We start from the raw sequence: 26,407 nt of genomic DNA on the forward strand, positions 1-26,407 counted from the left end.
ATGTCCCTGTTGGCTTTGGACATGATGACCATTTCTTGTGTTTTCATTTCTGCTCTACGATTTGACAGGTACAAACTTTTCACATCATCAAAGGGTCTTATGGGGTTTTTGTTTGTTTGTTTCCATGCCTTGGTATACTGCTCATTGCTTGACTTTCTCTTCCAAAGCGCAAAGGTTTTTCGGGTGAAACCGCAAAATGACAAAGAAGTAAGCATCATGAAATCCTTGCCAAACTTCATAAAGGTGAGAACATTTTGCTTTGTGCCCCTTTAAGGAATTTTGTAAAATACATAACTGTTCAAAAATATATGAATATTTTCTATTTATCAAAGTTGTGTGTGTGCGTTTTGCATACAAAGAAACCTGGATATATACATGCAGTACATATTATTTGCCTAATAGAAGAAAATTGACTCATTTGAAAGCTCCCAATTTTTTAATATATAATATTGATTTAATATATGGCAGTATATATCCACAATTAAAATTTTATTAAAGCAGGAATAGCTTCCCAATATACAATATATCACAAGGCACATTTAGACAGCTGAAGTATAGTTTTTAGGGCTCAAAGAGAAACTAACAATAGTTACTAATGTTTAATACAAAGTTTAAATATTTTAATTGGTTAGTGGGTTTGCACGTGGAAAAAAAGAATGTATCAATAAGCTATTTTTTTCTTCATTGTTTTTTATTTTATTTTCATTGTTTTTTATTGGGACAATGGAAGCATGTAACATCTTGCTTCTTGAATCTTTTTCTGCTTCTCTGTTTGTTTTTCTATTTGTTTGTATTTATAAATCAGTGGATAAAGAAAAAAGAAAGAAAAAATGCCTAGTAAACTCAGTTTAAAATCTGTCCTCTATTCCAAAGCTTCCGTGAAATTTTGCAATATCTTCTTATTAAGCTTTCACATTTTTTTCTTTTCTGCAACAAAGATTTCATTATATTTTTTTTAAATGCCAAATTAATGATGATGCAAAAAAAATTTCTAAGTTAATTCCTAAAATTGGAGAAATGGGAAGACACAGTGGATATTACTATTATCCACTAAATGTTAGATTTTAGTGAAGGGTGACGAAACACCAATTTTCTTAATAAGTAGTCATAAACAAACTTGTGATGTCTACCTGAAAATTACTGTGTAAGAAGGAAGATGCAAGCATTAACAATTGGCCATATCAATATCCTGACTATTTCCTATGGGCTTATTTTCTCTCCTTATACAGTACTTAAGAGAATTAAATTCATGACAGGGTGGCATTAAAAGCCAATTTGAAGATTCACATTATCTTAAAGTCTCTTTCAAGTGTAGTTGGCTTCCTGGTGATTTCAAGGATGTGCAGTTTGTGTTGGTTTGTTTTTTAAACAGTACAAATGTGCTTTTCGATTATTGGGATGTTTTTATTTATCTAGAAAACTTATATAACTACTTACTGTAATATTTGCAAATCCTAGGCATCTAAGAGGTCTCCCATTACAGGCTTGAGACTATTTAACTTCCAAGCCCAAACAATATCGGCCACACAATATGATCTTCTGGGTCTGTATTTTCATTCACATGCAGAAACTTTTCTCAGCCTAATATGGCTTTTATAAATAACAAGGGAAAAATTCAAAAAGCAATATAGTGTATATAAAAAGAAAATAGGTATTTGTCAGGCTTTAGCCCTTTCTTTCGTTCTTTTCATAACTCCGTAAACCCTGATTTTACTTCTAAACAGAGAATATTTTATAAGTAGAATATAAACGTGATGAAAAGCCTTGACATTTTCATGGACTTTCTTTTGACTTGCCTTATTGCCTATGTGTAATATGGATTTTAAAAAACAAAAACCTCTTGTAAGTAAAGATCTTTAGCATGCAATGTCGAATGATTACCAAATAAGAACAACCGAAGAGTCCAACTCTACCATTCCAATTGAATTACCTTACTAATTACATTATTAATCTAATACCATAAGGATTCCCTCTGCCTTTCCATTACCAAAGGCTTAATCTGTGGCAGAACTTGGCTATAGAATGCATTCTCAAAACAGAGTTGCCTTCCAAGAAATACACAAAAGGATAAGACTATTTGGAAAGCTCTTTTCCTGTCTTCGTTTAATAATTAATTGTCATTAGGATTCTGAACTGATTTAGAGAAGGACTGAATAAGCTGCAATCTTGAAGCTGCTTATTGCTCACAAACCATTTTAGGGGACCTCAGAAGTCTTTAAGAGCAAAGATTTTTAGCTTTCCATCATTATAAATGTGCAGTAGAATGACAATAAATCTTCAGAAAAGGACAGCATGCTTCCCAAACTATGGTCAAAAGCTATGGTCATCCCCATCTTCAAAAAAGGAGACCCCTCTCTTGTCGATAACTACAGACCAATATCTAGCCACTGCTCTTCCATGAAATATGCCATGGATCCAATGAGATCCTCCGACATTTTAGTCCAGACACCCTGATTCTTCCCAAACTATTGTTCAGTGGGCCACAACATCTGCCCAACAACTTTAATATAGATTGCCAATGGAAAGCCAACAGGTAGATATACAAATGACCCCACCCAAAAAAGATGATCTACCACGTCATGAATAGAACTACACCTCACATGTTATCTGCCAGGAATCTCTGTATAAATGGGGCATAGAATCCTCTCCTCAGTGTGAGTACAGGATCCCACCTCAAATTGTAAATCATAACATAACCAGCTGTAAGATGAGGGCATATGCCAATCTAATGTTATATTTTTTAAATATAAACAATGATGCGTTTCAGTGGTTAGATGGCCTAGACATTGATATTTAAATATAGATATTTTTAATATTTATATTTTATTGTGTTTTATTATGTTAATTTATATTCAGGGGTAGGCTGCTGGGGGTTCGCAGGGCTTTGGAAGAACCTCTAGCTAAGATTCTGTACAGTTCACACAACTGCCAAATCCCACTCTTGTCTGACCCTTCCCAATCAGTCCCGCCCCACCCAGGAGTCCCCACGCAACCCATTTTGAATGCAGGTAAGTACAGGACATGCATAGAAGCTCAGGGAAGGTGAAAAACAGGCCTCCCAGAAGTTGAGGGAGACAGGAAATGGACCCATTTATGGCCTCCAGAGGGCCTCCAGAGCTTGGGGAGGGGAAAAATGTCCCCCTCTGTGGTGAAGCCGGCTAACTAAGCCATGTCTACCATGGCCATGCCTATCTAGCAACTGGGCAGAGAACCCCTTGCTAAAAATTTTGAAGTCCTCCCCTTCTTATATTGTTAATCCAGGTAGGACAGTGATGGTGAACCTTTTTTTCCTCTGGTACCAAAAGAGCATGCACACGCACTATTGTGCATGCATGAATACCCACACCCATAATTTAATGCCTGGGGAGAGCAGAAACAGCAATCCCCATCCCGGAGACCGGAAATGGCCTGTTTCCCAAATTCTTGTGGGCTCAGTAGGCTCATGTTTCACCCTGCCCGGGCTTCAGGCTTCCCTGGAGGGTAAAACCTCCATCCCCCATCCCCTCCAGAGGCTCCCTGGAAGCCAAAATACTCTCCCAGAGCCTCTGTGCAAGCCAAAAATCAGGTGACCAGTGCACACATGCACATTGCAGCTGAGCTAGCTGAACAATGGCTCTCATGCGAGCAGATATGCCCTTGCGTGCCACCTGTGGCACCTGTGCCATAGGTTCGCCATCACTGATGTAGGATATGCCATACATTAAATAAACAAACAAGTGGGCTGATTGTACAGCAGATAATAAAGGATTAAAACAGTAAGGTTAAAAAGACATTTCTTTGGTAAAGGCAACTTTGTCAGCATAGCAGGGCCATGATAAACACACAACCAAGCATAGAAGTAGGGTTCCTCCTCTAACAACCCCCCCCCCAAAAAATAATAATAATAATCCTGATCTGCTTCATCTACCTTTCTGGAATAATATTGTCATCTGGTGGCTTTGCTATTTCATGGGACTTCGGCCATAATTTCTGTATATTCCAGCAGCTGTTGCCTCTCACCAGTCCCCTGTGGGGGAAAGAGAATGCTAGGATGGAAATGTCTTTCTTGAAACATTGCCCACTTTCAGCTCTGAACCTGCATATTTTGAGCTCTAACATGTTTAACATTAAAAATATGAATACAAATAGTTTTCAGTTAACTTTACAATGCAAAGATATTCCAAATTTAGCATAATAGTAGGGACAATGACTACAAGTCATAATTTAATTTTTGATTAATTAAGACATTATTTACAGTGTCTCAAATGCAAAACCAAAACACAATGAGAGTAAAACAAGAAATGAATATTTTCAGTTTCTTTCTCATTATTGCACTGAAGAGGAAAAAATTTGTCCAGGCTTGCTATCACTATATTAATATTTGCAAGGGATAAATATGTCACTCTGTATTTTTAAGTGATGCAGTCTGATTCCCAATTCAGGGAGTAATAGATCAGAACGAATTGATTCAGTTTTCCATTTCTAAACATGTAGTTATCAGAATCTTTATATATACTGTATATATATATATATAGATATAGATATAGATATAGAAATAGATATATAGATATAGATATATAGATATAGATATATAGATATATAAAGAATCTATCTATCTATTGATCGATAGATATATAGATATATAGATATACAGTGTTCCCTCGATTTTCGCGGGTTTGAACTTCGCGAATAGCCTATACCACGGTTTTTCAAAAAATATTAATTAAAAAATAGTTTGTGGGATTTTTTTCTATACCACGGTTTTTCCCACCCATTGGCGTCATATGTTATCGCCAAACTAATAATTTTTGCAAATAAATAACAAAAAAAATAATTATTATTAATAGATAATTATGTTTATAAATATCAGGATCACTAAGTGTCTTATTCAATGGTGAGTACCAGTAATAATGGTGAGTAAATGGTTGTTAAGGGAATGGGAAATGGTAATTTAGGGGTTTAAAGTGTTAAGGGAAGGCTTGTGATACTGTCCATAGCCAAAAATGGTGTATTTACTTCCGCATCTCTACTTCGCAGAAATTTGACTTTCGCGGGTGGTCTCGGAACGCATCCCCCGCGGAAATTGAGGGAACACTGTATTACAATTAGCTTATATTTTAGCATATACAGTGGTACCTCCACTTAAATAACTTAATTCGTTTTGTGACCAGGTTCTTAAGTAAAAAAGTTTGTAAGTAAAAGCAATTTTTCCCATAGGAATCAATGTAAAATCAAATAATGCATGCAAACCCATTAGGAGAGAAATAAAAGCTCGGAACTTGGGTGGGAGGAAGAGAAGGAGGACAGTCCCTGCCGAAGGAAGGAAGTGAGGTGAAGGGAATCAAAAAAATCCAAAACTTTAAGGCTTAAAGAAAGAGGGGGGACTCCGAGGTGGAAATGAGGAGCATGCGCCTCTCATACACCTGGCGCGAGGCTGCCTCCCATACACTGCACCAGAAAGAGAAACCCAGATGGGCGAGAGGGGGGAACCTCCTGCTTCTTTGACTGAAAGGTGGCGGCTGCTGCTGCTGCTATCTGCTTCCTCTTCTTTCCCATGCTGAAGGGCTCTCCTATCCTCTTGATCGCTCACTTTGTAGCCAGCCACTCCTTGGTTTGGCTGAAGCCGAGTTGATCTGGCTGGAGCGGAGCTCCCCCTTTTGCCTTTCTGTGCCCAGACGCTCCGGGAGGCAACCTCGCACCAGGTGTATGGGAAGCAGCGTGAGGGAGTCACCACATCAAAGTGGTTTATTCCCTCTCCAAGCGCCCCGAGAAAGGGAAACGTTCCGTTCGCTCTGGGAGTGTTTCTTTTCCCTGGGTGCTGGCAGAGGTTTATTCCCTCTCCGAGCGCCCAGAAAAAGGCTCCTCTGGCAGCCTAGAAAAGCCTGAGATGGCCAGGATTAAAGGGGGAATGTCAGGAAACTGGCCAGGCCTTCATGCCTCTCTCAAATTTCCAGGCTCGGGTTCTTAAGTAGAAAAGGGTTCTTAAGAAGAGTCAAATAATCTTGAACACACGGTTCTCATGTAGAAAAGGTTTTAAGTAGAGGTGTTCTTAAGTAGAGGTACCACTGTAATTGAGTTTTCATGCTGTTATAACAGAGGTTGAAACAGGACACAATGTATTAATCATAAAACTAGTAATTAGTAATCAGTTTTATTTAGTAATAAAACTAAAATTGATTGGTATATTGTCATTTAGAGTCAAAAATTATGACTATTTATGACACATAATCCATTGATCAGAAATAGATTTGCCTGTCCTCACAAAACATTCAACTACGATTAATAATTATATATTAATTTCTTTTAGTCTTCACTATCTCTATATCTGATAAAACTTATCTTATTAAACAGATGAATTGTTTTTCCAAATTTCCAAATTATACCAATCAACAATTAGTATTTCAAAGCCTGTGCACAAAACTGAATTTAGTTCTTGTCTCAGAAGTAAAATTGAAGAAAATAAATTTCCCAAGAAGTTCAATAGCAGCAGATTTTGGGGATATAACTTTCATTTCCATTCAGTCACAACTCTTTGTGAATTTCTTTTTATGCAGATTGATTTTTGGTACCCAGATTCGGCACTGCACATAGTCAAACAGATGGAAGTAGATTTCCATGTCAGTGCTGCACAGAGTAATACTGTTGAGAGACTCTTGAAACAGAATGGCATACCTTATCAGTAAGTTAAACTTTTCTATTTTCCAGGTCTCTGACTATGCACTTTTGAAATTGTGTTGAGATTCTACAGTCCCGAGATATGTCTATGTAGTATATATTTATGAATCAGTGTGTTTCAATTAATTAATTCTCCCTTTTAGAAAATAGTGCTCCTGGATAGGAATGACAAATTGCTCTCCTTCACTGTAGCATCTTTGCTGCAAAAAAAAGAAGAAGTTTTCCTGGATTGTGCAAAAAAAGCTCATTCACAGATAGAGGATGGCTGCAGGACCAATGTGCAAAATTCCCTGTGAAGTCAATATGAAAGCTATCTGAAAATAAGAGTGGTATCTTTTTTAAAAATAACATTATCTGGCCTGCTCTAACAAAGACGAATAATTCAAATATCACTGAAAGCAATGAAACAGGTTTATCACATCTAGGCTATTGCCAATATGAGGATCAGATTTAAGTCAGCTGGGCGTCATGATTTGAAAGTTACATGCAGTTTGCATTGAATAATTGATGTATGTTTAAATAAATATAAAATGAATCCGTCTAAAGCAGTGGTCCCCAACCTTTTTTTGACCATGCTGCACCCAAGCATCTCTAAAATCCTGACGCCCGTCCCTTCGTGACATATAATACTTACTATTCAAAAAGTGAACTCTACACATGCAGAGGAAGCCTAAAAGGCCTTAAACGAGGGTTTAAACAAGGCTCCAATTGCCCCTATTAAAAATAAAATTGCCCTCCTGTGGGGCGTGGGCCCCATTTGGGAACCAGGGGTCTAAAGTAAATCAAAGTCTGTAAATGGCATATTTGTTGGTGTGGATTTGTCCAAATGCAGTATATTTCTTGTTGTTCTGCATTGTTTTCTTTACTGTTTTAACTTGATGTAAGCTGCTCAAAATCATTCTGGAGTCCAAGTGGCTTCTAAAATGCAGAAATAAAATGAGCTTGGGCAGATTATGATTTCTGATTTTTTTTTTAATCATGTAGAATAATATTGGACAACCTACAAGAAGACATTGAAAAGCAGCTTGATGGTGACAAGAATGATGGACACAGCTATGAAAAATATAATGATTGGGACAAGGTACAGAATTTATATCACATTCTGCAAAGGAAGCATTCTTCAGCAGGAAGAATCCCAATTTATCAGGGACACTGGGAAGGGGATGTGGTGATGCAACAACTTAATGACACTGGATTTGTCAGCCAGAGATGGTCAGCTCTCCAGCCGTTTGATTCATGATACCACATGACAGAGTGATGCCCTAGCTCCTGCCAATCTAGCAGTTCAAAAGTATGTAAAAATGCAAGTAAATAAATAGGTACCACTTCAGTGGGAAAATCTAGCAGTGGGAAAATCTAGCAGCAATCTATGTAGGTGCCGGACCTGCCAAGATTCTTCCAAGGTAGGTAGAAGAAAACGTAGATGATCTGACATCCCTCAAACGCTGTTAGTCAGTTGGTATACTGCGGATAACACACATTGTGTGTCATACTGCGGATAACACACATTGTGTGGCATACTGCGGATAACACACATGTGTGGCATACTGTGGATAACACACATGTGTGAAAAAAATGAACTAGTAATTTTAGGCTGCCAGTATTACTCTGTGATAAAAACCATTGTGGACTTCCCTTGATATGTACACCATATATTAAGAGAGGTGGGGGAGAGAGTGGGGGGGACCATTTGTACTTTTGTAATTTTACATTTGTAATTTTATTTGAGTTTGCCACTTGGGTATACATGCATCCTCTAAAGCATTAAGAAAGCAGTTGGTGGCTAAAATTGACTATTACCTAATGATTCTATCAAAAATGCATGCAAAAAAATTCACACAGGATTGGACATGTGTCTTTTTAGTACAGTGGTACCTCTACTTAAGAACTTAATTCGTTCCATGACCAGATTCTTAAGTAGAAAAGTTCTTAAGTAGAAGCAATTTTTCCCATAGGAATCAATGTAAATGCAAATAATGCATGCAAACCCATTAGGAAAGAAATAAAAGCTTGGAATTTAGATGGGAGGACGAGGAGGAAGAAGAGGAGGAGGACAGTCGCTGCCCAGAGCAAAGGGACCGTTTCTTTTCTCTGGGCGCTGGCAGAGGTTTATTCCCTCTCCAAGTGCCCAGAGAAAGGAAAATGTTTTGTTCACTCTGAACTGCCAAAGCCTCCTTAAGCGCCACCGAAAGGCCCCTCTGGCAGCCCAGAAAAGCCCAAGATGGCCGGGATTAAAGGGGGAATGGCAGGAAACTGACCCAGCCTTCGTGCCGCTCTCAAATTTCCTGGGAATTTTTTTCGGGCTTGGGTTCTTAAGTAGAACATGGTTCTTAAAATGAGGCAAAAAAATCTTGAACACACAGTTCTTATCTAGAAAAGTTCTTAAGTAGAGACGTTCTTAAGTAGAGGTACCACTGTACTTGGCATATTTCATGCAAGGATTAAGCTTCAGCCACAACTATATGAATTGTAGAAATCACCCTATAAGATTTTTATCCCATTGGCCAATTTTTTCAAAGATTTGTCAATATTTTTACAGATTCTATTATTTTACTGCATTTACCAGAAGCTTCGACTAATGCAGTGTTTTACAATCTTGGCAACTTTAGTACAGTGATACCTCGTCTTACAAACGCCTCGTCATAAAAACTTTTCGAGATACAAACCCGGGGTTTAAGATTTTTTTGCCTCTTCTTACAAACTATTTTCACCTTACAAACCCACCACCGCCGTTTGGATGCCCCGCCTCCGGACTTCCGTTGCCAGTGAAGCACCCGTTTTTGCGCTGCTGGGATTCCTCTGAGGCTACCCTCCATGGGAAAACCCACCTCCAGACTTCCGTGTTTTTGTGATGCTGCAGGGGAATTCCAGCAGGTGAATCCCAGCAGCACAAAATGGGCGCTTCGCTGGCAATGGAAGTCCGGAGGTAGGGTTTCCCATGGAGGGTAGCCTCAGGGGAATCCCAGCAGCACAAAATGGGCACTTCGGCTGGCAAAAGGGGTGAATTTTGGGCTTGCACGCATTAATCGCTTTTCCATTGATTCCTATGGGAAACATTGTTTCGTCTTACAAACCTTTCACCTTAAGAACCTTGTCCCGGAACCAATTAAGTTTGTAAGACAAGGTATCACTGTATGTGAAGACTTAAAACTCTCAGAATTCCCCAGTCAGCATATTGTCCAACTAAAAAAAATTGATTTAATTTCATGGGCTGCAGATCATATCATCAGATGTTTGCCCAGCATCAGATGATTTCCCAGAGAGAGGCGGCATACAAATCTAATACATAAATAAATAAATAAATATTTTTTTTAACCCAGATTTCTGATTGGACTGCCAAAATTGCAAGCAGCAACTCAATATTGGTTTCCCGTATCCAGATTGGAAAGACATTTGAAAATCGACCCATCTTCCTTCTTCAGGTATTAAAACCTTTTCAGGAAAATAAGCAAAGAACAGGTGAAATTGTGTTGAAAAATTCACCCTCCCAAATTCATCACTTGTATGTGGAGTGGACTCAAACAATTATGCTGCATGAATTATGCTGCTGCACAAATCCCAGCAACAAGTTAGGTCCCACAGAGTGGATCTTCTCCGGGTCCCGTCAACTAAACAACGTTACTTGGTGGGACCCAGGGGAAGAGCCTTCTCTGTGGCGGCCCCGGCCCTCTGGAACCAACTCCCACCAGAGATTAGAATTGCCCCCACCCTCCTTGCCTTTCGTAAGCTACTTAAAACCCACCTCTGCCGTCAGGCATGGGGGAATTGAGATCCTCTTTCCCCCTAGGCCTTTACAATTCTATGCATGGTATGTATGTATGTATGTATGTATGTATGTATGTATGTATGTATGTATGTATGTATGGTTTTTATATTAATGGGTTTTTAATCGTTTTTAGTATTAGATTACTATTGTACACTGTTTTATTATTGCTGTTAGCCGCTCCGAGTCTCCGGAGAGGGGCGGCATACAAATCCAATCAATCAATCAATCAATCAATCAATCAATAATAATAAATAAATGTGATTAGTTCTAAAGTTAGCAGATTACAGTGAGTCTCTTGTATTCAGAAGAGCCAATAGCAAAAATATCAAAGTTACATTGATCTTATATAAATGTTGTTCAAGTATTTCAGCCATAGCAGAAGATCCCAAATGCAGGAATTTTTTTAATATTTAATGAGACATAATAGCCAGACAAAGTAAAAGAAAAATTAGCCAGAAAAAAAGAAGTAGGTATCCTTCCATGGTATAAAAACATTAGTTTTCTCTAAAAACTTACATAGAATCTTTGATAGAACCTGCACTAAAGCTTTAAGTCTTATTACATAAGAGAGAACAGAATGTCCTTCTCTAAAGACATTGAATCTATTGCCTCCTCTGAATGTGTTAATTCCATAATCAATTAATCATCAATAGGCACAAATTAACACACTGAATTCCACTCTTAAAGGTGCTGCAGGAGAAATACAGCAAAATACATGTATTTAGTCATGCGTATGTACACGTATGTAAGTATAATAGATTCAATTTGAGTTCTTCTTCCAGTTCTTCACAAAAAGAAGTCATGTATCATGCTAAGCAACCATGCAGTTTGTTCAAGTTTATTTTAGTTTATTTTAGTTTATTTTAGTTTAGTTTAGTTTACTTTTCCACTAGTGCAACCATCTGATTAATAAATCATGATTGGTTTATGATCAAGAATATGACTTCTTTCTGAACAGCGGACCAATAAAATACTTTCATATCTCATTATATTTTTCATAAGGGGGGGGTGGTCACAATGAATTTTGGGTATTGTTAAGACAAGATTATATTTGCTTTCATTTCATTTATAACACATAAGAGCCGGGGTGGTGCAGCAGGTAGAGTGTGCAACTGCAGGCCACTGAAGCTGATTATAGATCTGTAGGTCAGTGGTTCAAATCTCATCACCGGCTCAAGGTTGACTCAGCCTTCCATCCTTCCCAGGTGGGTAAAATGAGGACCTGGATTGTGGGGGCAATATGCTGGCTCTGTTAAAAAGTGCTATTGCTAACATTGTAAGCTGCCCTGTGTTGTAAGCTGCCCTGAGTCTAAGGAAAAGGGTGGCATAAAAATTGAATTAAATAAATAAATAAAATTGAAATTAATTAAATATATATAATACAACATATAAGAACATTCTGCTTCTATCACATTGAACATTACAATTGAGCAATGATTTCTGGAGATCTTTCAAGATCACATGGGCTTAAAGTTATGCGTCTTTGGCTTATTGTGTCATTTTGCTCAATATTTATTATTGCATGACATGGCAACCCAATAATAGAGTCATCTTGTTCTTTCAATGAGAAAACAACAGTTAAAAAATGACTTGCATGTATGTTTTTTCATACAAGAATTTGAGATTCTTAGAAACTGGGTTTTTTTCTTATTAGCAAAGCTATTTAAATATATTGAAGTGTACTTTCTTAAAAACCTTTGTTTTATTTTGGAAAAATGTTTTTAAAGCAGATTGGAAAGAAAAGTGGAGAAGGAAAAGCCATCTTCATGGATTGTGGTGTTCACGCACGAGAATGGATTTCTCCTGCCTTTTGTCAGTGGTTTGTGAAAGAGGTTAATTAACAAGGTTTTTTTGTCTCAGATTTGTTAAGAGTAGCCTTCCCCTAAACTGTGCTCCAAATATGTTGAAACAACTTCTAGTACCTCTGGAAGTTCACACTTATTCACAATATTAGTTAGTTAGTTAGTTAGTTAGTTAGTTAGTTAGTTAGTTAGTTAGTTAGTTAGTTAGTGTTATTTTGTCAAACGTATATGATTACAGAAAAAGTATAAATATGATTATGAATACATAAAATGTATAAACATGTTTATGAGTACATGAGATGGTTACAAATACAGTGATACCTCATCTTACAAACCCCTCGTCATACGAACTTTTCGAGATACGAACCCGGGGTTTAAGATTTTTTTGCCTCTTCTTCCAAACTATTTTCGCCTTATGAACCCCCCGCCGCTGGGATGCCCCACCTCCGGACTTCAGTTGCCAGCGAAGCACCCGTTTTTGTGATGCTGGGATTTCCCTGCTGGGATTCTTCTGCAGCATCGCAAAAATGCGGAAGTCCAGAGGTGGGGTTTACCATAGAGGGGAGCCTCAGGGGAATCCCAACAGCGCAAAAATGGGTGCTTCGGCTTGCAAAAAGGGTGGAGTTTGAGCTTGTATACATTAAACGCTTTTCCATTGATTCCTATGGGAAACATTGTTTTATCTTACGAACTTTTTACCTTACGAACCTCGTCCTGGAACCAATTAAGTTCATAAGACAAGGTATCGCTGTACATGGGACATTAGGACTGTAATGGTAGGCACCCTGGTATGCTTATGCATTCCCCTTTACAGACTTCTTAGGAATGGATTGAAGTCAAGGGTACAAGTCTAAGGTTACCATAACTCAAAGGAGCAAACATACCTAATGCTTTTTCCTCCCCCTATTTTCCCTACAACAACAACAACTATGTGAAGTAATTGGGCTGAGAGAGAGTGGCTGGCCCAAGGTCACTCAGCCGGCTTTCATGGCTAAAGTGAGATTTAAACTCTTGCTTTCTTGCCTGGTGCCTCAATCCTTAGACCAAACTGATTTTGATCTTTTGATCTTTCCATGTTCTATAACACCAAAATCTAAGCTCTTGCATCCCACTAAACAAACAGAATTGTGAATCACATTTCTGTTTAATTCTCAAAAAACAAAAGACATCAACCATGATTAATATGGAAAATAGAAAAAATAGATTATATAACGTATATACTATGAAGAATCCGGCAATTCTAGATGCTCTTTATTTTATAAGACTAATTGTACAAACATTTTTGAGTACATTTTTCCCAGCGAAGAAACCGGCAGGTAACACAGTGGAGACAGACCCTCACAACTTGCTTAACGAGGCGAAAAGGAGAAAAAGGAGAGCAATGTCCATGGAGGACAGGGGCTCGTGCCTAATAAAAAAACGCCATTTGGGGATAATGTCCACGGAGAGTCATACCCAAACAAAGGCTCCAGAAGGCTTCCTGCAGACCTTGGGGAGGGGAGGGGGTAATTTCTACGAAGGACAGTAACCTAGGTGATATTTGGAGAGATGGTTTTTCCCAGTGGACTGGCTAACCAGCCAACTATTGAAGAACTTACCTGAAAAAGAGGAATTTGTATTTTATAGAGGAGAGTCCAACCTGTGTTAAAACTAGTGTAGCTAGGAGCTTTTTAAAACATGATCCTACACTAAGACTGAGTTTTAAAAACTGACCTTCTAGGCAGCTAGGGGGCGTTAACTATTTGAATATGTAAATTTCAAGACTGAATCCCTAGCAGTAGACTAGAGTTTAACCCATATTGGACTCTCCTAAGCAGTCCATTGGAGAATGCTGCAGTTCTAGATACTCTTTACTTTATAAGACTAAATGCACCTAAATTTTTGAGTACATATGTAGGATCACAGGAAAAAAATATTTTTTCTTTAAAAAGTTACATTTTCAAAATTATCAGGCCATCAGCACCTATGGAAAAGACAAGGTCATGACGTACATATTGGACAACATGAATTTCTACGTCGTTCCTATAGTCAATGCAGATGGCTACATCTGGAGCTGGACACAGGTATTGTTCATACTTTTTAAAATAATCTCTGCCTAGCACCTAAGATACGTCCCTATGTTCCTTGAACCAAGCATTCCAATACCATCAGTTAAAGATCAACTTTCATGTGTCATCTTACATTTGCTGATAAGAATTGAAATAGCTGTTGAAAATAACAAAACAAAATTAATAGAAAGCAGAAATTATTGCAAATATCTATAGTGCAAGGCACAGATAAGCATAACAAGAGATGTGTATAACGTTATAATAGATCGAAATTATTAGCAATGCAATAATATCTATCTATAGCCACCTACTGTATATCCATTTCTTTTTTCTTTCTTTCTTTCTATCTTTCTGTCATCTATCTAGCTATCATCTAACTATCATGTCATAAAATTGTAACATAACTCCAAGCCACCAGATTCAGCTTTTTTAAATCTCTTTTAAATTACATATATTTGCTTCAGATCTAATTAATTCAACCAGTTTCTAGCCAAAATCAAAGAGACTGGAGAAAAAGAAGATATACAGTGATCCCTCGAGTATCGCGAGGGTTACGTTCCAAGACCCCTCGCGATACTCGATTTTTCGCAATTTAGTGGTGCGGAAGTAAAAACACCATCTGCGCATGCGCGCCCCTTTTTCCATGGCCGTGCATGCGCAGATGGTGTTTTTACTTCCGCACCTGGGAAGACCCAGGGAAGGTTCCTTCCACCGCCCAGCAGCTGAGGAGCCGCCTGCCTGCCCGCCTGCTCGCCGCTTTTCCGCCCGCCGCTTGTCCGCCGCTTGTCCGGCCGCCGCTTGTCCGGCCGCCGCTTGTCCGGCCGCCGCTTGTCCGGCCGCCGCTTGTCCGGCCGCCGCTTGTCCGGCCGCCGCTTGTCCGGCCGCCGCTTGTCCGGCCGCCGCTTGTCCGGCCGCCGCTTGTCCGGCCGCCGCTTGTCCGGCCGCCGCTTGTCCGGCCGCCGCTTGTCCGGCCGCCGCTTGTCCGGCCGCCGCTTGTCCGGCCGCCGCTTGTCCGGCCGCCGCTTGTCCGGCCGCCGCTTGTCCGGCCGCCGCTTGTCCGGCCGCCGCTTGTCCGGCCGCCGCTTGTCCGGCCGCCGCTTGTCCGGCCGCCGCTTGTCCGGCCGCCGCTTGTCCGGCCGCCGCTTTTCCGCCCACCGCTTTTCCGCCCACCGCTTTTCCGCCCACCGCTTGTCCGCCGCTTGTCCGGCCGCCGCTTGTCCGCCGCTCGGTGCACGATCGGGGTTTCCTCTTTGCGTGGGCGGCGGGGAATTCTGGGAGTTGAAGACCCAGGGAAGGTTCCTTCGGCCACCCAGCAGCTGATCTGCTCGGCAGCGCAGTAGCAGAGAGGAGCCGAAGATGGGGTTTCCCCGTTGCCTGGGTGCCGCCCGCCGCTCGAGAGCAAGAGGGGGAGAGATAGAGAGAGAAGGAAAGAAAGAGATGAGAGAGGGAGGAAGAGAGTGTGAGAGAGGAAGAAGCAAGATAGAGAAAGAGAGAGAGAAAGAAAGATGAGAAAGGAAGGGAGTGACGTCATCGGGTGGAAAAATCGCGATATAGCGTTTCGCAAAGATCGAGATCGCGAAACTCGAGGGATCACTGTATACATAGCAACATGAAGAGTTATGGGTGTTTCTAAAAGGACACAAACCTGCACCATAAACTGCATGGGTTGCTGGGTTGCTTTTCAAGAGGCTAGTTTTGATCTTTAAAGCCCTACGTGGGGCCAGGTTACCTGAAGGACAACCTACCTGTCTCCAGTTATTTGAACCCACCCCATCAGGTTCAGCAGGAGAGGCATGTTGCAGCTTTCATCCATTAAGGAGTTGGATGGAGATGAGCCTTTTCTGTTGGGCACCTGCGTCTAGAACAGTGATGGAGAACCTATGGCATGAGTGGCACAGGTGGCACGCGGGGGCCATATCTGCTGGCACATGAGCCGTTGCTGTAGCTCAGCTCCAATGGGCATGTATGTGTCAAACAACTGATTTTTGGCTTGCACAGAGCTCTTGGAGGGTGTTTTTGGCTTCCAGAGAGCCTCCGAGGGGATAGGAAAGGGTGTTTTTACCCTCCCTCAGCTCCAGGGAAGTCTTTAGAGCCTGGTGAGGGCAAAACATGAGCCTACTGGCCCATCAGAAGTTGGAAAACAGACCATTTTTGGCCTCCAGAGGGCCTATGGGGGGTTGGGGAAAGCTGTTTTTTAACCCTCCCTGGACATTGAATTATGGGTGTGGGCACTCGTGCATGCGCTTTCAGCTTTCTGCTGCACGAATCCCAGTGACCAGTTAGGTCCCACAGAGTGGGTCTTCTACGGGTCCCGTCAACTAAACAATGTCACTTGGCGGGACCCAGGGGAAGAGCCTTCTCTGTGGCGGCCCCGACCCTCTGGAACCAACTCCCCCCAGAGATTAGAATTGCTCCCACCCTCCTTGCATTTCGTAAGCATCTTAAAACCCACCTCTGCCGCCAGGCATGGGGGAATTGAGATACTCTTTCCCTCTAGGCCTTTACAATTTTATGCATGGTATGTCTGTATGTATGTTGGTTTTACAATAGGGGCTTTTAACAGTTTATATTGGATTGTCATATGCTGTTTACTACTGTTGTTAGCTGCCCCGAGTCTACGGAGAGGGGCAGCATACAAATCCAATAAAATAAAATAAAATAAAACCCAAGGGAAAAAAGGTTCTAGAACATTATCCCTCTTCAAGTGAGATTAGCCCCAGTCATTATGGCCTTTGCAAAGCATGGGTATTTTGTCAGTTCTGGAGATTCCTTGAGAGCAGAGAACCTGGCCATTGTTTGCGCCATGTCTGACATTTTAAAATCAATCCTTCACAAGCTTGTTTTCCTTATGTTTCTGATTTAACTGTTTTAGCTTGTTTTTACATTTGATTTCAGTGGTTTTGTTATATGCTGCCTACACACTCACACACACACACGCACACAAAGATATTTTTACAGGACTTTTAAAAAGAAGTCTGAAGGTTGGGGTTAGGAAGGCTGTTACGTGGGTCTTGGTCTCTTTAACATCCTGGCACTAAGGAGAAAAGATTGCAAAGAAATTATACTGGAACAAATCTAAATGCAGTTATTTGTTATTTTTTATTATTATATTATTATTTCACTGAATGTGGTTACAGTTACCTAGCCACAGGATAAGCCATGATCGGGAAAACTAATGAATTTATTTATTTATTTATTTATTTATTTATTTATTCATTCATTCATTCATTCATTCATTCATTCATTCATTTATTGGATTTGTATGCCGCCCCTCTCCGGAGACTCGGGGCGGCTAACAGCAACAATAAGACAGTGTACAATAGTAATCTGATACTAGAAATGATTTTTAAAAAACCATTAATATAAAAAACCAAACATACATACATACCATGCACAGAATTGTAAAGGCCTAGGGGGAATTAGTTTTACTGTCATGATTGAAACATATCTAACCATTTTAGATACCAATCTTACAAAATTAGATCCTGCTAAGGCAAGAACCAGACAGATTTTAAAGCCACCAAGAACTGCATCAAGAAGCAATTAATTCATAAGGAAAAAACTAAGGCATTCTTGGATTTAAAGCTCCTGATATTTTTCTAATATAGTAGTAAGACTGTTGTTCTATGCTTAGAATTTCTGGGTTTGAAATACTGTACATTTTAATCTGGTCAAACCATGTCTTTAAAATTTCTACCAGGTTAAGGTCAAAAGTCAAGATAAGCTGTAAAGTGTTAGAGATAAGTCTAATCAGGGAAATTTGACAGACCCAAAGCTTAGATGGGCCTTTTTATATTTATAAGGTCTTCATTGGGGACATTTGTCTAATGGACCTTTCTTCTTCCCTGCATTCTTTTACAGAACGCTTAAACAAATTTTATATGAACTGCATAGCAAAAGGTTAACAGCTAAACGAGGGAATCAGGCCAGCAAAACAAGATCATTTAACACAGTCCTGCTTTTCATTGCATTGCCTTTCTGTAGGCAATTAATGCATTCTAATTTATATTAGTATAAACAAAGAGAAAACATACAGAAATATATATGGGTTAGATTGAAGTTCCTAAATGATTTTTGTCCAGCAGAATCGTTTCTGGAGAAAGAATCGTTCCAAGACATTTTGGAGTAACTGCGTTGGTGTTGACATCAATAGGAACTTTGATGTTGCATGGAGTAGTAAGTAGCCTTTGTAACATCATGTACAGTATATCTATATGTTATTTTATATATGTAGATAGTGTCTCATTAAAATTACTTAGATTACCACTCAGTGATGGGCTTCTACGGGTATAGCCAGGTACGCAGAACTGGTAGAAAAATTTTGGTTATGTACACAGAAATGGTAGAATATTTTTTTTTCATTTTTCCTTTCGGGGCTCTGGGTATGTTTTTCCTATCGCAATAAATGATTGTGTATAATTGAATGTGGTTGAATGTGTATAATTTTAGAAGAACTGTGCATACATGTGTGTGTGTGTGTGTACATACACTTTATATACAGTAGTAGATAATGTATATTTTTGTGTGCCTGTGTGTAATATGTATGTACACATATGGCATATATACAGAGAATTAAATAGCATATTTTGGATGTTCAGTAATAGATAGGGAAATTGTATGTCTTTGAGGCAAGGCGAGGCCAGGCACCCTAAATCTAACCCAAACCCTTGATGTGAGTCACGTGAAGTTGGCCACCTTTAAGCCAGTCACATGACCTTTAAGCCACACAACCCGGTCACATGATCATCAAGCCACTCCCACCTGGTCACATGGCCAGCAAGCCACACCCACAAAATAAGCCACACCCACAGTGTGGTAGTAAAAATATTTGCAGCCCTTCACTGTTACCATTAGACCTTTAGAGCAAATCAAAGAGAGTTGGGTTGAAAATAGCATGTTTAATGAATTTAGGAACTAAAATAGAGTAAATATTTTATTTTATTATTATTATTACCACCAAAGTTCTACTTTCATCAATTTCATATTGGAGATGAAAAGATAAAATAATAATAATAACAACAACAACAACAGTAATAAGAACAACAATAATAATAATAATAATAATAATAATAATAATAATAATAATTTATTAGATTTGTATGCCACCCCTCTCCGCAGACTCGCCTTTATTTTTGTTACTCTTATAAAGCAGTACATACATTTTAGATATAATTCTTCAAATATGACTGATAACTAAAGCACCATTTTAAGCAAGTACTACAAGTGAAACTATATTTAGTGTGGAGAATAAATTATAAGTAAAACCTTAACTCTTTGCTCTTAAATAGCAGTAAGACAAGTTATAAGACAACACTGGAAAGGATTAGGATCACAGTAGAATTTTAGACCTGGTCTTTATGGGAAAAAATAACCTTATTCACTAATATCATTGATAAAAGATGGCGTAGAGTTTATTTTTATGCAGATGGGAATGGCTATCTTAAGGATAAGAGATCATGCATTAAGAATTTAGAGGTTTTGGGAGAAATTAAATGTATTATAAAATTTCGTACTTTCTGTTTCCCTATGTAACTCAATTGCCTATAGTTGTCTTGAGTTACATACCAAATTCTAAACAATGGAGGAAACTGTTTTAATATTGGTTACCATCATACCATAAAAGCATTGTTTCATATAGTCCAGTGTTATATTTTTGCATAATAGTTAAACTAAATCTAGCATATATTCCTATGGACATCTACTATGAGTAATCCCTACTGAATACATTGGGACTTATTTTTGAATAAGCTTGCAAACACACACACATACACACACACAAATCCCTGTGCAGTCAAAATCTATCAGTTATTTGAACATACAGTACTTAAATGGTTTATTTCTATTAATCAAATTAACATGCTAAGAGATGTCGCCATTAGTCAGTGGAAAATTTTCTGATTCAAAGCAAACAAATAAACCTTTATAAGTAACCTCTGCGCTAGCCAGGATCAACTTAACTGTCTAATAAAATGAAAATGTTCTTTCCACCAACAGCTGCTGATTCTTCCAGAAATCCATGTGAAGAAACATATTGTGGATCTGCACCAGAATCTGAACCAGAAACTAAAGCAGTTGCCTCATTCATCCGTAGCCATCTTTCTTCAATCAAAGGCTACTTCACCATGCATTCCTACTCTCAGATGATATTGTTCCCTTTTGGTTACACCTATGAGAAGACAGCAAATTATAATGAATTGGTATAAAGGCATTACCATTGACCTACTTCCTAACGTTTCTAAATTGATTTTGTCTGCTTTGTGCTGAACAACACAATTCTTTAGTGATCTTGAGATGCAATCCTATCTTGTGCATCGATCAAAGAAATTCACATCCAGAAAACCTAGGACTTCATTTGGCTTGTCATTCTCTCCAATTAACACTAAATTTTTAAATTTAAAATGTATTTTAAAAATAAATGGCAATTCATTACAGGAACATAATTTCCATTACCTATCAATAAATTAAATGAAGTTTGATTTTTGCCCTGCCTCCAATTTACTTCTTTGTTCTAGGAGTTTAATCCCAAAATCCTACTCAAACACCAAGTGTTACTCTCAGCCTGGAAAAAAGAATCAGCACTCCTTCAGGTGAGAAAGTCCCATCATAATTTTTAATCACATGTTGTGGTTGGCTCTGGCCCAGCTCCTGCCCCAAGGAATGTGGAGGTGGATGCAGGGGAAACATCAACATGTCATAGGCCTGTTTTATTGCTGACAGAGTCAGGTAGTGCAGTTTCATCGGACGAAGAAGAAGGTGGGGGTGACTTGGAAGAGGGGGGCTTGGCACACAGCCCAGGAAGCCAATCTCCATTATTTTCGGTCGATTCGGATGAGGAAGTGTTAGACCTACGTAGGCACAGAATTATGCATAGAAGAGACCAATTGAAGAAATATTACAGGAGATAAGAGAGGCCACCTGTGTTTGGGTGGGGCTCCAGTAATTAGAGCTGCTGCTATAAATAGCAGCGTGCTGGCTTGGCCATTGTGGAGGATTATCTGATCCTTGTTCTTTAGGACCGTGCCTTGCTGTTTCCGGACTTCGTTGATTTTTCACGTCTTTGAAACCAAAGAAGAGCAAAGTGTGTGTGTTTCATTTCGTGGAAGGAGGGCTGTGACGTTTCTTCATAGCTGCTAGCTAAGTACTTAAGGGCTGATTAAGGGGATTGTACAATCTACCAGGTTGTTTTGGGACGAGTGCTCTTTGCAATACAAAAAGGGTGCTTTGTTTCTTTTGAATTTTTGTGATAAAGAACATTGTTTTTGAACTTTCAAGTGTGTGTGTGTCTGGAATTTGTACCCTTGAATTTTCGGGAGACTCATACCATAGAGCCCGGCAGAACATCACATATGGCACTTTTTCTCCTGCCAAATATATCCAGAATGTACAAGCATGATGAAATCTGCATTTCTCCAAATTTTGATATAATTCAAAAGTTTCTTACAAAAATTGCATACTAGGAACATTAGATCCACATACTGTGAGAACAAGCATTTGTGTGAATTTTTTTGCTGGATTCATAAGCAATGGAAATGGGGAAAATTAGATCAATAAGATGAAAAATTCAGTGAAGCATAACTGTCGTAATCAAAATTCATCCAGGTGTTCCAGATTCTGTGGCTCAAAAAAGGATATAGGAAGCTTACTTTTAAGACCTGTGTATTTTGCTCCAATTGATGTTAGTTTCTTCTTTGTTTGATACTAGAATGAACTTGCAAAAGGAGCAGTGAAAGCTATAGCAAGCCTGTATGGTAAAGTGTACAAGTATGGAACATCAGCATCTACTATATGTACGTATTTTACACATTGTCAAAAGACATATTACATCCTTTATAATTCGCGTTGAATAGCGATAGGGCTTTCTTCTTCTGAGTAGAAGAAAAAACAGTAGCATGGATACAGCACTTGTGAAAAATACAGGTAGTCCTTAGTTAATGATCATTTCTTCGGCAGCCATTTAAAGTTACAACAGTGCAGGGAACTTATGGCCGATCTTTGAAGTTGCTGCCATTACAGCATTGCTGCAACCAGAGATTGCCATTTGCAGCTTCCAACAAGCAAAGTGAATGGAGAAGAAGGCAAGCAGTTGTAAGTTACAGTCCCCTGATATTGTGCTTGATGACAGTGTATAATTCACTTAATAACCCCAACTAGAACTGCTATCTTAAGTTGGTCACGTGGTTTTTCACTTTACAATGTTGGCATTGGAGTTAACAGTCTCAGTTACAGTCATTTACTGATGACTAACTGTACCATCTACAATAAAGAAAATTTATTTTTTCCAAAAGCTGTTGGGTTTATGTTCTCATAAACCCAATGCAATCTCTACTGTAACTATCTGCAAAAGAAGCCACCCAAAGAATGACAAATAATAATAAGGCCCAAAGGTTTAGGTATACTGAAAAGAGCTAATCTTTAGGGTTTTGTGGGGGCACTAAATAGGGAATGGAGAGATGTGGGTCAAATGGATATAGCGAGTGAACACATAAAAATCCATGAGTGTAAATGGATAATATTTCTAAGAGATTAATAGTACAGTAGAACCCCGACTTACGAGACTAATTGGTTCCGGAAGGAGGCTCGTAAGTCGGAACGCTCGTATGACGAAACATTGTTTCCCATAGGAAACAATGTAAAGTCAATTAATCCGTGCAACAACAAAAAAACCCGCTGCCGCCGAACGCGGAAGTTAGCGTTCAGAGACAGCTGCGAAGGGGGCTTCCCCCCGAGCCCCCCAGGCCGGCTGCCACGTTTTAAAACACGCGCGCTGCTTCGCAGCTGTCTGCTGAATCCGAACGCGGAAGTTAGCGTTCCGGATTCAGCAGAGAGCTGCGAAGCAGCGCGCGTGTTTTAAAAGGTTGCAGCCGGCCTGGGGGACTTGCCAGCACCCCCCCGAGCCCCCCAGGCCGGCTGCAACCTTTTAAAACACGCGGGATACGAGCGCCAAGGAGCTGTCTCCTGAAGCCGAAAGCGGAAGTTAGTGTTCGGCTTCAGGAGACAGCTCCTTGGCGCTCGTATCCCGAATGTGAGCTCGGGAGGCGAACAAAAATGTCGCTCCCCTCCCAGCTCTTATCTTGAGTAGCTCGTAAGTAGAGCTGCTCGTATGTCGAGGTTCCACTGTAGATTGATCCTACATTGCTGATTTCAATCATATTTATTTGTTTCTGTCCTTTTAGAAAAGAAGCAGGAAACTGAGCCATAACAATAGACTAGTACAGTGATGGCGAACCTATGGCACATACGCCACACAGGTGGCATGCCATATCGAAGGGCACATGAGGCGTTGCCCAAGCTCAGCTTCAGTGCACATGTGGGCGCCCGTCAGCTGATTTTTGGCTCACACGGAGGCTCTGAGAGGGCCTTTTTGGCCTCCAGAGTGCCTCCAGGAGGGCAGGAGAGGGTGTTTTTGTCCTCCCCAAGCTCTATGAAAGTCTCTGGAACTTGGTGAGGATGTAAAATGGCCCTACTGGGCCCACTGGAAGTCAGGAAATGGAGAGCCATGGGCACGTGGAATGGTATTGAATATGGGTGTGGGTACGCTCAAGTATGCCATTGTGCTCAGGTGCACTATTTTGGCACCCGAAAAAAAAAAAGGTTCACCCTCACTGGACTAGTAATTAGACATACATATTGCTTCATAGTGCTTTACAGAACTCCCTAAATGGTTTTCAGAGTCAGCATATTTCCCCCAACAATGTGGGTCCTCATTTTAGCTACTTTGGAAACATGGAAGACTGAGTCAACCTTAAGATTGCCAGGATTAAACTATTGGCAGTTGGCAGAATTAGCCTGCAATACTACTGTGAAGTTTCCAAAAGACACCCTAATTAATTCAGGAGCCATGAGCCAAAGTCTAAAAGAAATAAAGATTTATTAAAAGTGGCATCTCGGCAATACTCCATTGCAGGCAGAACTGAGTTCACACAGGCTGCATGCCCTCATGACCCTCTCCCCCCCCCCTTCTTGTTGGACATCACATTCTTCAATTAATCACATTGCTGGATTGTGACCCCCACACCCCTCCTTCTGACTCAAGTAGCCTAGGACACAATCAGTAAAATAAACATTTGTGGAATGCAATTTCTGTTAGGGCAGTCAGTCTTCCTCCAGCTCTCCCCCACTTCTTTTCATGGCAACTTGAAAACTTTGCAAGTTGACAACTACATTCTAACCACTGAGTCCCCACAGCGCCATAGAATTCATCTAGCATTCTACCCAAACTGTTTTACATCTACCTCTATTTTTATTACTGACAGCAGCTTTCCAGGTTCTGAGAGGGCTTTCCTAACTTATGATTCCTGATCCTATTTTTAAAATAGAAGTACAGTGGTACCTCGGTTCTCGACCACAATCCATTCCAGAAGTGTGGTTGAGAACCGATTTGGTTGAGAACCGAATTAATTTATCCCATAGGAAATAATGGAAATGGATTTAATTGGTTCCCAGCCCATTGACTTGCTGGGAACCAATTAAATCTACAGTATTTCCTCTATTTCCTATGGGATAAGGATCTGAGGGGACGGGGTGAGAGGGAATGGGAGTCGGAATCCCGACACGCCCCTCCTGGCCGCCCTCTTAACAGCCTCCCAGTCTCTACCTTGTAACTGCTCCAAGCTGCAGGAAGGGTAGGGCTGGCTGCAATACCGGCAGTTTTGGGGGGCTCCTTTCCTCAGCGGTTCAGTTCGGTACCTCCAGGCAGCTGCACCAACTTTTTCCTTCCCGGCAGCGACGGCTCCGGCGGCTTACCTTCATCACATGACGTTCCTGACGCTGCTCCTCCTCGTAGGGAAGCTGCCGGAGCCACCGCCGCCGGGAAGGAAAAAGTTGGTACAGCTGCCTGGAGGTACCGAACTGAACCGCTGAGGAAAGGAGCCCCCCGAAGCTGCCGGTATTGCAGCCAGCCCTACCCTTCCTGCAGCTTGGAGCAGTTACAAGGTAGAGACTGGGAGGCTGTTAAGAGGGCGGCCAGGAGGGGTGTGTCGGGACTCTGACTCCCATTCCCTCTGACCTCGTCCCCTCAGATCTTACATTTCGGATAGTAAACAAAATTTTCTGTTCAGTATCCAAATTTTTGTTTGGATACCGAAGCAAATTTTTGCAGAAAATTTTGTTTGAAATCCGAAATGTATGAAAACCGAGGCGTTTGAGAACCGAGGTACCACTGTAATAGATCTTAAACATTTGGCTTTCCTCCTGGCCTTCACATGTGAACAACCATCTTCTCCTCTTAAAATTATTCAAACACCAGTATAATTACCTTCACATTTATTTTGTTTTTCTTTCTCTTTTTTTCCCTGCTGTTTCCCAGTATTCCATTTGTTGTGTCTTGCTTTACAGATCTTTCCTCCGGTTGTTCCGATGACTGGGTATTCAACCAGGGAATCAAATATTCCTTCACCTTTGAGCTTCGTGATAAAGGCAAATATGGATTCCTTCTCCCTGAGTCCCAAATCAAACCAGCTTGTCAAGAGACAATTCTAGCAGTCAAGATAATCACCAGTTACATCCTCAACAAGACTTTATAATTTGGACAAATGCTTTTGGATGCATTATAGATGTTTGGGAAGTAATAAATCATCATTTATTGCATGAGAAATATTTGTTTTGAATTTGTAAGCTCTTTGGGGATCTGTGGTCCCAAGTCAATGCAAAAGAAGGCATTTCAGCTTTTTCAGTTCAAGTATAAAATATAATTTTATAAATATTCTCATTGCAAACTTGATTCTAATTATGAGACAGCAAACAGACATTCCCGAAAAGAGAGGTCTTTATATTTATCTTCAATAATTGTACAAATTCTAAATTAAGGGAATTGTATAGTTTTGGTTATGGAAAGACATACCAGTTAAGACAACCTGAATTAAATGAGCTATGGTATATATTTTCTTAGAATTAAATATAAATGTAAAAGGTTTTGTTGTGTTTTTATGATTGTTTTAAATGAAATTCAAATGGAACACCCAGTCCCTCATTAAAAATCAAAATGAAGGGAGGCTGTAAGATACACATGACCAAATAATATTTTGGCGTCTTGTGATTGGAAGAAGCCACTTAATATTCAACCTAGAAATAAGGAGCAATTTCCTGATAGTGAGAACAATCAACCAATGGAATAGCTTGCCTTCGGAAGTTGTGAGAAC

At 39.9% G+C, this 26,407-nt stretch overlaps 1 protein-coding gene and 1 long non-coding RNA gene across 4 annotated transcripts in view; one reads left to right on the forward strand and one right to left on the reverse strand.

Annotated features, from left to right (window-relative positions):
• Positions 1–25,792, forward strand: LOC139168068 (mast cell carboxypeptidase A-like). Its single transcript, XM_070753399.1, has 11 exons — positions 1–68; positions 168–243; positions 6,534–6,658; positions 7,639–7,735; positions 9,975–10,076; positions 12,151–12,252; positions 14,175–14,285; positions 18,356–18,446; positions 20,265–20,467; positions 21,973–22,057; positions 25,605–25,792. The coding sequence occupies exons 1-11, from the start codon at positions 1–3 to the stop codon at positions 25,790–25,792; spliced, it is 1,248 nt and encodes a 415-aa protein (XP_070609500.1).
• The window catches only part of LOC139168070 (uncharacterized), a 126,968-nt gene that overhangs the window by 52,945 nt on the left and 47,616 nt on the right, over positions 1–26,407 (reverse strand). Inside the window, exon 4 of one of the 3 annotated variants that reach the window (XR_011559227.1) lies at positions 3,931–4,006. The exons of the other annotated variants lie outside the window; for them this stretch is intronic. This is a non-coding gene — a long non-coding RNA (uncharacterized lncRNA). Of the gene's footprint in view, positions 1–3,930; positions 4,007–26,407 lie in introns of those variants that run through there. 3 annotated transcript variants of the gene reach the window in all.

Source organism: Erythrolamprus reginae, chromosome 5 (assembly GCF_031021105.1).
Source record: "Erythrolamprus reginae isolate rEryReg1 chromosome 5, rEryReg1.hap1, whole genome shotgun sequence".
NCBI classification, from domain to species: Eukaryota; Metazoa; Chordata; class Lepidosauria; order Squamata; family Dipsadidae; genus Erythrolamprus; species Erythrolamprus reginae.

Bases quoted from the DNA above. Each gene is read 5' to 3' on its own strand.
- LOC139168068 (XM_070753399.1), top strand. From the start codon at position 1: ATGTCCCTGTTGGCTTTGGACATGATGACCATTTCTTGTGTTTTCATT. The intron at 6,659-7,638 runs GTAAGTTAAACT...TTAATCATGTAG, and splicing joins CAGAATGGCATACCTTATCA to AATAATATTGGACAACCTAC. The intron at 20,468-21,972 runs GTATAAAGGCAT...GTTTGATACTAG, and splicing joins CAGCAAATTATAATGAATTG to AATGAACTTGCAAAAGGAGC.